Source organism: Lissotriton helveticus, chromosome 3_1 (genome assembly GCF_964261635.1).
Source record: "Lissotriton helveticus chromosome 3_1, aLisHel1.1, whole genome shotgun sequence".
Taxonomy (NCBI): Eukaryota; Metazoa; Chordata; class Amphibia; order Caudata; family Salamandridae; genus Lissotriton; species Lissotriton helveticus.
Window position 1 is genome coordinate 1877887572 of NC_136061.1, and position 12538 is coordinate 1877900109.

At 43.0% G+C, this 12538-nt stretch overlaps 1 protein-coding gene across 1 annotated transcript in view; it reads right to left on the reverse strand.

Annotated features, from left to right (window-relative positions):
* LOC144823935 (sperm-specific sodium:proton exchanger-like) overlaps positions 1–12538 on the reverse strand; it is a 5382759-nt gene that overhangs the window by 672414 nt on the left and 4697807 nt on the right. The window contains exon 20 of the mRNA XM_078682869.1: positions 2612–2749. Within this exon, the coding sequence (XP_078538995.1) occupies positions 2612–2749 (138 nt within the window). The remainder of the gene's footprint in view (positions 1–2611; positions 2750–12538) is intronic.

Consider the following 12538-nt stretch of genomic DNA (forward strand, 5'->3'; position numbering starts at 1 on the left):
AATGGGAGCCGGTCGTACGACGCGTACATGGGCTCCCATTAACTGAATGGGTACGTTGCGGACAAGTGCACCCCCTAAAGTGGGTACGCATCGGTGCCATCCACACTGTACATGCCTGTGTTGGAGAGACCCATGGGTTTCCCCTGTGTCCGAGTCGTAAGGCTGCGGGTAACAGGGGGTCCGACGCGGAAGCCCAAAGTCCAACTCTGGGAGCTATTGCGAGTTAGACGCTCTGACTCGATCCCACTGTCCGATTCGAGCATCGTACTAGCTCGTCGTGAAATGTCTCCATTGCGCGCCACGGTTTGCTTGTGACTTAGTCGTATGGAGCGGTTCGGATCCGGAATTGATTCGGACGGAGATTTTGCGCTTGTTTGTATCGTACTTCAACTTCCGAACCGGTGTACGACTCGTACGGAAATTCAGCCTCCGAATCGGGTCTGCTAATGCCGAACATGATTTGGTGCCCTTCCGACCAAGATCGGAATCGTCCCCAAAGTGACAGAACTACTAGGTTTTCCTATATTGCAGTAACCAAAGTTGCTGCACTCGATTGCGTGAAAAGGAGAGTACCCAACAGCACCGTATTCAGTATGATATAGTGCTGCTGCTCTTTTTTCTCGTGCTGGTGTATCTTAGGCTGCCTTACTTCAATGCACATGCCCTTGCACCGCAGTGCAAGAGTGTATGCATAGTGTCAAGCACAGGTTTTATTCTGGAATGGTACCCTTCCAGCGCAAAAAGTCTATGCTTAAACAAAGCTGGAAAAGTTTGGAGATAATATGGGCCATATGTATCAAGGTACCAATTAGCGATTCTGTAATAGCGATTTTTAAGAAATCGCTATTTCAGAATCGCTAATTGGTATGTATCAAGAATATTGCAATTGTTTAGCGATTTCTTGATATTCCTTAATTGCGAATTCGCAAATTGCAAAATATTCTCAATTTGCGATTAGCAAATTACAAATTGCGAATAAATTCCCATTCCTTCCTATGGGCCGAGAGGCCCATAGGAAGGAATGGGAATTTATTCGCAATTTGCGATTTGTAATTTGCTAATCGCAAATTGAGAATAATTTCAAGGGTGCAGGGGTGTCCAAAGGACACCCTGTTGCACCCCTGAAATAAGCATGGGTGCACATGTGGTGCACATACATGCCCTAAGGGCATGTATGTGCGTTACATGGCACTTTGAAAAATGCTAAAATGGGCATTTTTCAAGAAATTCGCCAATTACCACCAACTTGAAGTTGGTGGTAATATGCGATTCCTTAGGGACAATTAGCAATTTTTTTTTGCTTCATACATTGCATTTAAGGAATCGCAAAATTTGCGATTCCTTAAATGCAATTGCAAAATAAGGAATCGCAAATTTTGCGATTCCTTATTTGGCACCGGATTTTCATTCATACATCCCATTTAGCAAATTCGCATTCGCAAAGGCCGAAATTCTGGGAATTTCGGCCTTTGCGTATGCGAATTTGTATGATACATATGGCCCTAGATCCTTTCTTGGACTTTGCACCTACCTCAAGGAGGCATCATTTTTTTAAATGCAAATCGCATTCTACCAAAGCTAGTAGATAAAGATTAGGGTCAATGGAAGGTTGCATGGGAGAGCCCAAGCACCACCTAAGGTATGCCTCCTTGATGTAAAGTAGAGCATATTGCTTCTTTGTGGTATATTATGGCTACTGCCTAACACAATTCAGGTGTTATTTGTAAAGTAAGCCCGAAACAGCACATTGCACCAACTTTTCATCACTTTTGAAATGTAAACCAGGCTCAAAGTGGTAGTAAATGTTCCTATAAGCTAAAAATTTTAAATGTAACACAATGATTGGGGCTGTCATACTAATACAATTTTATTAGTAACCAAAGGAACCCTTTCTAACAACCTTAGAATAATGAAAGATTGAGGGAAGAAATAATAATGCCCTAAACCTCTACTTTTCAATTTGTATGCAGTGCTTGTATGTTATTTCATCGCTCAGTGTGCTATATTAGGCTTGCAAGTTATGAACTCCAAGTAATAAAAGGGCCTCTGTGACAAAAGTAGCAACCCTGCAAGCAACCTGCATAAAAAACAAATCTGTGTTCTGCATGTCACAGGCTGTGCTTTGCAGCAGGAACGTTAACCCTCTGTGCTAGGTTATTATGTCAAAATTGTGACTAGATAAATCAGATCTCACTGCTAAGTGCTCAGTTAGTGAAAAATAAAATAAAAAAATATTTTTTTAATTATCATTTTATTTTTCATCTGCTGGCTCTGAGTAGTGGGGCGACGCTTCTCTGCCATTACGAAGGAGCCACCGCTAAAAAGCGTGTGTTGTTTTAAGGGGACTCCACCCTTTCCACATTGTTTGCACCCCAGTGCAGCCTATCTGCCATGAATCGAGCAGCTTTTCTGCCAGCCAGACTACCTTTAGACAGTTACTACCTGAACCCGGTTTGAGGCTCTGCTACGGGAAGTAAGAGTGATAATGACAAGCCAACACTCTCAGTCTTAAATGTATGCCACTGCGTGCTTCCGAGAGCGAGGTAACATTTCTTTGGAGCCATGCAAATTGTCATACGATGAAACAAGATTGACAATGACAAAGACTTACCTGATATTCTAAGGTTTCCTTGAAAATGAGTAGTGCTGTACGAATTGCGAGTGTTAACCATATTTTGTACATCAAGGAAGGATCGTCTGAAAATAATTCGAAGGCCTCGTATAGGTCATTGATTGCGATAAAACAGGTCTGAAATACCAAAAGCGAAAACAAAAATAAAACAAGGACCTAGTATTCTGTACTACATTGAATTCGACACATTGACTATGATGTTACTAAATTTTATAATGTTAAAAAAATATAAGACATTTAAGATATACATTTTGTTTTCTTCTCGGTAATGTCCTTGTCCGATCTCACCCACCATGCTAATTTTGTGCAACAATTAATTCGTCAAAAATATTGAACAGCACTGTGCACCTGAAATACACATTAGCACAATATGATGTCAGTGAAGGCAGCAACATTTTTATTTTTTATTTTGTCAATCCCAGGACTTTTTATAACCTTTTAAAATGGCATTGATGGTATAATATGGTGGATAAAGTACTCGCATTCAGGCCTATCAGGACGTTTTTTTGAGGCCGGGGCCAATAAATTCATCGGGCCCTGTAATAAAACAAGCACCTGTTTCTAAGTTTGAAAACATTTCCTGACCAGACAGACATCGAGCTCTATCTGGTGGTGTAAGCCATCTTAACTTCGTCGTCATATGAACAGTACAAGCTTTCTTTGCCATATTGAAATAACTGTTGTAGCAGCAAGTATGGGGCCTAAGGAATAAGGCCTCCTCTGCGCTGCTCTTCTGACTGCTGTGCCCTAGTCATACACTGTAAAGCTTGGAATCCTCAAGAAGTACCAGGACTGTGTAGAGGAGCAAGGCCATAGGCTGAGTCCCATTATAAGGTCACGGAATGAGGTGATGTAGTAGACTGCGGTCTTTTTCACCCAAAACCACCATAGTTGACAAATGGGTTGTTGTGTTTGACACCTTCGGCCAATCATAGCTTTCGAGTCAAGAGCACTTTGCATGATGAGACTGTGTTGTGAGACAATTTACAGTGTAACTATTTAAACTGCAAGGCCTAGGAGGCACATGACCTTGTCTAAAAAGGAAAGGCAGAGCCTCACATTTGACATGCGTCTTTTGACCAGTAGGGGCCATGTAAAGAAGTAAGTACACTGATGAGAAGTTAAAGATGGCTTGGTTTACTAACATAAAAGGATTAAGTAATAGTTAACACGTCCTATCCACAACTCCACACACAACAACTGCCACCAAAGGAATCTAGACTCCCGTCTCCTTCCACTTCTAGAACACAGCACACACAGCACTGCTTGACATTCTAAGAGGAGGCAGGATCATTACAGGCCACTTTTTTAAGCTAAAAAAAAAAAGTCGCCCCTGGCCTTAAAGTTAAACTAGACTCATAGCTGAAAAAATAAATGACTATTAACATGTATCTCAGATTATCAGTTTAGGAAGGGATCCTACCTGAGCATAATGCTACCACCTGATTTGTTTTTAAAGAAGCCAGCTGGTAAACATCGAAGATAAATCTCAGTGCTTATATGTGGAGGTCAGCTTGGTGTACTGTTCATTCGGTTTGTCTTGTGAGGCAGACCTACAGCCTACAACAATTCCCTCCATGAGGAGGTGTGGGTGCTGATAAGTATAGTGGCCTTGGGCAGTGTGCCTCTTCTCTCTGGGGAAATATGATCTACCGTTTTGTTCTGCTCGGACAAGAGGGCAACTGTAACACCACTACCCATTTGTAGCAAAGCTGTCACCATAACTAAACACACTGACTGTTTGTAGTCATTCTACTTATAGACATTATCTGGCACATCCGTCAAACAAAATAGCTCTGGGTAAAATAGCGAATCGGTAAAACAGGCCGTTACCAAACTCAAAACCTGATTTCCCAATGCATCAACCCCAATTCCGAATAAAATAAAGAATCACAAACAAACCCACGCGCTAAATTACCGTATCGCAAAAAGCGATTTGTTAATACCGAGAAATGCATTTGCTCCCGGAAATAGCGAATTGCAATTAAAAAATCGCAACGGAATGCATCAAAATTCGCTGATACCGAAAATCCCCAAAATCGCTATTTAGCATGACCAGAATAAGGGGAATCTCAACCAGGAGGTAAAGGTAAAGGAAAAAATAAATAAAAAAATTCCAACAGGTGGATACAATAAGAAACCCTTCAAATATGCCACTGGAGACCCTGCATGAAAACCAAAAATGCCCTCTATGTGCTTGCTAGAAGGATGAGAATCAATGCAGCAGCACAGTGCAGGAGAAGGATCCAAGAGAGGGTATTCAGGGTGCGCATCATATTGCTGGGCCAGAATAAGGACGACATCCATGACAAGGACAGACTAAATCGTGCCATGAACATGCGCCTAATTGCTGATCTGGAACCACTACTGCAGGACCAGACCCATAGGACAAATGCCATCCCTGCGCACGTCGAGGTCCTATGCAGCCTGCACCTGCTGGCGTCTGGAAGTTTCCAGGGGGTTGTAGCGGTTGTCGGAGGTGTATCGCAAAGCATACTTTCACATTTCTTCTACAAATTCCTAGATGCCATGCTGACAATAATACATACCCACATCACCTTCCCCACAACCCCATAGCAGTTGAACCAGACTAAACAGGACTTCTACCAGGTGGCACAATTTCCCCATGTTATAGAATGCGTTGACTGCACGCATGTCCCCATCTGCCCCCTTCAGCCAACTAATACATATTCCGTAACCGGAAGTCCTATTAGTCTATAAACGTGCAGGTCGTGTGCAATCCCAAGCACATCATTACAGACATTGTAGCCCAATTTCCCGGGAGCACACACGACACCTACATATTCAGACACATTGGCATCCACAGGCATCTGCTCAATGGTGAATTTGGAGAGGGACACCTACTAGGTACATACTTATACCTAATTTTGAACGCCATCATCATATATGTAATTGTATTCATGCTGCTAACCCTTTGCTCCTCACCCTGCAGGTGACAGCGCATACGCCTTGCGTGAATATCTCCTCACTCCCTACCTCAACCCAGCAACACCTCAGGAGCAGCGCTACGGTGCAGCACATGTCAGTTCCAGGAATGTGGTAGAGCGAATCTTTGGTATCCTTAAGAGTCGCTTCAGGATCCTACACAAGACTGGAGGTGCTTTGCCGTATAACCATGTAACCTGCTGCAGGATAATAGCAGTGTGTGCCATGCTGCACAACATTGCCACAAGAAGGGGGATACCTGTAGAGGTGAACGGAGATGACAACTTTCCTGATGAACAACCCCCCTCCCCACAACACCCACAGGCACAAATGCCAAACACAGCTGAAGGTCAAAGGAGGTGGACATACATCACACAACATCACTTCAGAGACAGGTAAGAATGAGCCTTCACTACATTTTCTGGTGTGCAGATGTTTAATACACATGAGCACTTGTCAAGTGAATATGATTAATATGTCAATATGACGCTGATTCAACACATTGTGAGTGATACATATCCAATTGGCATCACAGCAGTATCTTGACAAAATGTAGGTGGCCTATGGTTACATCACCATGGCCAAATAGGCGGTAGTACATGTTTATTTGCGCCTTCCGCGTACCCTCGGCCTCCTGTCGCGTGACTCCTCTACATCACCACGATGTGTGTCGGTGGCTGTAGAGCTGCGCGAACTGCGCCTCCTATCACTGGTCTCCGGCACAGAGACGCTGCTAACGCTCAATGTCACCTCACTCCCCTCCTCCACTCCCAAGTTGCTGGCACTAAATGTCCCAGACTGCAGATGTTCTACTGCAGTGGTCACTTGGCCTAAGGCCTTGGCCACATCACCGCAGTAATGACCCCTGTGGAGTCTCTCCATCGGTCCCTGCCGGTGTTTCAGATATGATGAGGGGTTCGCTGTCATCAGAGTCCAGGGGAGATGCATCTGTGTGTGAAACAGTGCATTGTTATTTTTAATTCTAACTGTGTCTGTTATTCATTTTGCATACTTTCTACTTCATAAATGACATATTTAGACAGACTGTTAGACCTTTGCTGCTGGTCTCATTTCTTGCACATTGGGGATCAGACATGCAGATTTGGATGACATGACTACATCTCCCATGATTCAACACTTCTGTGAGAGTATATGTGTTAGGCACTTCTTCCTGTACAGTGTGATTAGCCTCGGGGGGTGGGCATGGGTATACATCACGCAGCGTATCAGCACAGGCATGCATCTTACCTTGTTCTATGGTCGCTGCGCCGGAAGTGTCCATTTGGGTGACTCCCACGACTGCCTCGGGCTCAATGGTCCCCTCAACGAGGTCCTCTAGGACTGTGTTCGGAGTTACTCTGGATCTCCCCCTTCTGTGGCAGCTGCATTCTTCCCCCTTTTTTAGCGATTCGTTCCTTTGCCCTTTTTCTGAGGTCATACCACCTCTTTTTCAGGTCGTCTATGCTGCGGTGCGTGACTCGTACCGCATTTACCATCTCCTTGATAGGCAGCCAGATCTTGTGCTTCTCATCTTCAGGCACCTTGAGTGCAAACTTTCCAAAAAGCCTGTCATGCTTGCTGCTCACCCCCTCTTTCAGATGTTCTAGTTCCTTGTCAGAGAACGTTCTCTTCCTCTTTCTGGGCGTGTCTGAGGTTTGGGGTGCATCCTTGTCCATCCTGGGTTGCTGTGGTGTAGCTGGTTTGTGAGAGTTGAGTATCTCAGCTCACCTCTTGTGCTCTGCCTCCTCCTCTGACATCCTCAGGGCATTGAATGAAGCATGGGCTGGATGACGTCCTGGTTGTGATGTCATCAGTCTGCTTCCGAAGTGACCCGCTTTTTGTGATTTCGCTAATACCGAACTTGCTAATACCGATTCAGTATTTGCTAATTCGGTATTTGCTAATCTTTATCTTGAGATCTCGCTATCGTCCTTTCGTTTTTTTTTTAGCGATTCCTACCGATTCAGTAAAAAATACCAAATCTGTTGATGCATCGCGAAAAACAAATCCTTATTTGCGGTTCCTTATTTAAAGCTAATAAGGTCTTGTTTTTCCGAATTTTGATGCATGGGCCCATAAATGACTGTCTGAAATAACATACACACTGACCTGTAACTGTACACCAGTTTTTTTTCTCCATTTGCCTTCTACCAACTTGAATTCTTTCTAGCTATTCGAAGACCAGATTAAAAAACATAAAATGGTGATCCAATGGCTCATCACACATCGCACATAATGAAGGTGCTGTCAACAGAACTAAGGACACAAAGAAAAGGAATTCGGGAAAAGGAACAGATCCTAAACACTGGATCACAAACAGTGAATACCGAAAGGAGAGGATGAACACCTCTAATGCATCGCCTCAGACCCAGAGAGATATCAAAGGTCTACAGGCACAAATTGACAATATGTCACAGGACATCCTAAGCACACTGAAAACAATGGAAAAGATTCTGGCAATCACTGTAAGCACGCACTCCAAAGTCGAACACATCCAAGTATTAATGCATAATTCTCAAGAAAAGAGGAGGGATATAGCCATGCCATTACCAAACAGGCACAATCGATCAAATAGGATTCCTAGTTATTGATCAGAAGACAACACCCTAACCCTACTTCGGGCATATGAGCTTTCAGAACACAGTAGAGGGGAGGAAATTAGAACAATTGTAATAGAACATCCAGACATAAAGAAGGGAAACCCAACCTTAACAACTTACAACAAGTCCAGCTATCCACCAACATGCTTGAGCAGGTCCCTAGAAACACAAGAAAACCTCTGAAATGCCTACTGCTCAACTGCAGGTCGGCAGTAAAACATGCGTCCGACATTGCGGCCCTTATCATTAACCAGGAAATTGACCTAGCAATCCTAACAGAAACATGGCTGTTGGAATCATCTTCTCCATTCATGGATCTGTTAGTGCCCCCTCAATATAACATAGTGAGACTAGACAGACCAAAGAAGATATGAGGTGGTATAGCCTGCATACACCGATCGGACATAGAAATCAACCAAATACAATCCGACTCTCTTGAATCCTGTGAATACCTAGGTCTTAATATACGATCAGCAGACAATCAAAGGTGCAACTTGCATGCCCTATACCATCCTCCAGGAAATAATGCTACTTTTATAGACCAGTTAATGGAGATCATCACGGATAACTCTAACACTCACTCTAACAACATATTCCTTGGCGATTTTAACTTACAATGTGACGACAAAAAGGACAAACAGATCAGCGCTCTTAAAGACTTTTTGAATGAGCTAAATCTTACCCAAGCCTGCACACAGCCAACACACGCAAAAGGAGCAACACTAGACTGGATAATATCAAGAGACAAGAACATAGTGATTCACTCAGTTGTGCCGTGTGACTGGTCCGATCACCATGCCATAACCTTCCTAATACCCACCTTGAAAAGGAATAAGAGCACGCAGCCTATTAAACTCAAAAAGTGGACCCGGGACAATAAAGACTCGAATATTGAATGACTAGTAGAAGGTTGTGAGAAGTGTCTGAATCCGCCTAAAAACCTGCTGAATGTGAATGACCTAACGGATCACTACAATATGACAGTAACAAACATAGTCAACACTACCATGCCACTAAAATTGAAAAGAATCACAGAAAAGGACAAAAACCCTTGGTTCAATAGGGCACTGAATGATGATAGGCGGAAACTAAGACTTGCTGGAGGAAACTGGAGACAACACCCTGCAACCCCCGACCTGAAATCACTCAGAAAAATCAGAAACGAGTACAACAAAAAGATCCTCAATTCCAAAAAAGAATATTTTAGATCAGAACTAGATAACTCCAAAAACAGGCCACGGAAACTATTCGAGATTTTAAAGCAGCAATACAACAAATTGGCCAAATCGGCCCAAGAAACCACTAAAACTCAGCTGAGCTGTGAAGAATTTACAACTTTCTCCATCGACAAGGCCAACACTTTGGAAATAGAACTCAAGTTTGCAGCGTACAACCTGCCCAACCAACAACACAGACTGAACAATACCACCCTGACAATTAACCGCGATGAAGCGAAAAACAAAGCGCATTGGGATACCTTCAAGCTATATGATCAGAATACTATCGCCAAAACACTATCGGATATCAAACCGAATAACCACTATAATGACCCACTCCCTGCCAAATGTCTACAAAAATCAACCACATTGTCATCCCATTATGGACCAAAATAATAAATGCCTCGCTTTCACAAGGGATCCTTCCAGAATGCTTAAAAACAGGCCAAGTTGTCCCCATCATCAAAAAACCAACAGCGGACCCAGCAGATCCCAATAACTTTCGCCCAGTTACCAATATTCCATTACTTGCCAAATTATTCGAGAAATGTGTACAAAATCAACTGAGTCATCACATCGCTAATTTCATGCTATTGGACGACTGCCAATCGGGTTTCAGAACAGGCCACATCACAGAAACAGCAATCCTACATATCGTCGATGATGCGCTACAGGCCCTAGATCTTAATAAAACATGCCTACTAGTCCTTCTTGACCTCTCCTCTGCATTCGACACTGTAATCATGAAAAATTACTAAGCAGGCTGCATAACAGGATGGGAATGTTGGGAAATGTGCTGAAATGGTTTGAATCCTTCCTTCAGAATAGAACTCAAAGATTTTTGGTCAGCCAAACACTATCCCCATCATGTCCTAATTTGATCGGAGTTCCTCAAGGATCTACACTAGCTCCTTCACTTTTCAACCTATATGTCGAACCTCTGACAGAAATTCTCTGAGACGCAAACATATTGTATCATATGTACGCAGACGACACGCAGATATACATCATCATCGCATATCTGGAAGATATCATGGTAATGAATGAGGCCTTAAAAGTGTCATTACACTGGTTGACCAGAAATCATCTGAAGCTAAATGCACAAAAACAGAGTTCCTTTTAATCTCACCACCAAAGAACCACACGAAAGTGAAAGAATGGACCAAATTGATCACAGCACTAAACTGCTCCCCTACTCTAGTGGACTCAGCGAAATCATTAGGAATCACATTGGATAAGAACCTAGACATGAAAGCCCATATCAAGTCAATGGCAAAAAATGCCCGCTTTCACTTGAACTACATTCGGAAAGTGAAAGCATTCATCTCTACGGCAGATCTCAAATTGGCAGGACAATCCTTAGATATCTCAAGGATTGACTATGGATGTACAACCTTAGTAGGTCTGCCAAAAATTTCCACGGCACCACTAAAATCATGTCTCAATGCAGCTGCAAGGCTCTTCACCGGATCGAGGAAATTCGACCATATCACGCCACACCTGAAATCGTTAAACTGGCTACCATACGAAGCCAGAATCCAACTTAAAATGGCATGTATCACCCACAAAGCGCTCCACTACAAAACACCAAGATACCTGGCTCAGAAGATAGAGCTATCTGGAGGAGGCAGACCAGCCAGGAGTGCCAAGGAGCTGCTGCTGAGACCACCCATCTTCCGGAAGAAGAAAACATACGACAGAGCTTTCTCAGGGGCAGCCCCCAGAATCTGGAACTCACTCCCTCCAAATATTAGGAAAATTACAAACACAGCAACATTCAAGAGGGAAGCTAAGATCTTCCTAATGAGTAGGTTCCTTGCTTAGGCATGAAAGAACTTCACCGCCACCGCGACTTAGTTGTGCCAAAGCGGAACAACAAATGGAAGAAAAGAGAAAGTCACTAGTTATTTTTATTTTATTTATTTTATTTATAGAGTTTTGTATAGCGCGGACAAGACCCGTGGGTATCAGAGCGCTTAACAAGGAAAGAGATTACATATAGACATTATAAAAGCATTGATAATAACAAATAGATATGAGGTAGAAGGCAATGTACTCTAAAGATGTGATTAGATATATATATTCCTATTGTCTGTGCAATTAGCAGTAGATGCTTAACACGGAAAGAAATTACATATAGACATTATAATAGCATTAATAATAACAAATAGATATGAGGTAGAAGGCAGTGTACTGTAAGGACGTGATTAGATATATATACTCCTATTGTCTGCGCAATTAGCATTAGATGTCGAGCAGGCTTGGCTCGGGTCAGAATAGCAAACCTAGCTCGGTGGGGTAGGGTTATAAGGCATTCCAGTGCATCTCAAGGATAAAATGGATAGATAAATACAGTGAGGTAGCGGTTATAAAGTTTGTCTGTGAGATATAGTTATAGGTGTCTGGCCTCAGCTTGAACACGGCAACAGTCATTTTTCATGACGAGGAACAACCCTCTATTATTGTAAGTGATCGTCTCAGTAGTCATAAATTTTCTATGTAGGGTATTTACTCATCAAGTGGCTCTTCAGTTCTCGTTTGAATGTCATTGTATTTTGAATCGTCCTGATGTTTGGAGGGAGTGAGTTCCAGATTCTGGGGGCGGCTCCGGAGAATGCTCGGTTGTAGGTCTTTTTCTTGTGGAAAAAGGCTGGTCGTAGTAGTAACTCTTTTGCGCTTCTGGTTGTTCTGTTACCCCCTGATAGCTTAAGTTTCTTGGCTAGGTATCTAGGCATGTTGTAGTGAACCGCTTTATGTGTAATACAGGCCATCTTCATTTGAATTCTGGCCTCGTAAGGTAGCCAGTTTAGTGCTTTCAGGTGCGGGGATATGTGATCGAATTTTCTCGTTCCCGTAATGAGTCTAGCCGCTGCATTGAGGCAGGCTTTTAGTGGTGCAGTGGATGTTTTCGGTAGGCCCGCTAATGTGGTGCAGCCGTATTCGATCCTCGAGATGACTAGTGATTGGATAGCCAGTTTTAGATCCGACTCTGAGATAAAGGGTTTCACTTTTCTTAAGTAATTCAAGTGGAAGCGGGCGCTCTTGGCCATTGAGTTAATATGATCTTTCATGTCGAGGTTTTCATCTAGTGTAATTCCAAGTGATTTGACTGAGTTAACTAGGGTCGGGGTGCAATTTAGCGC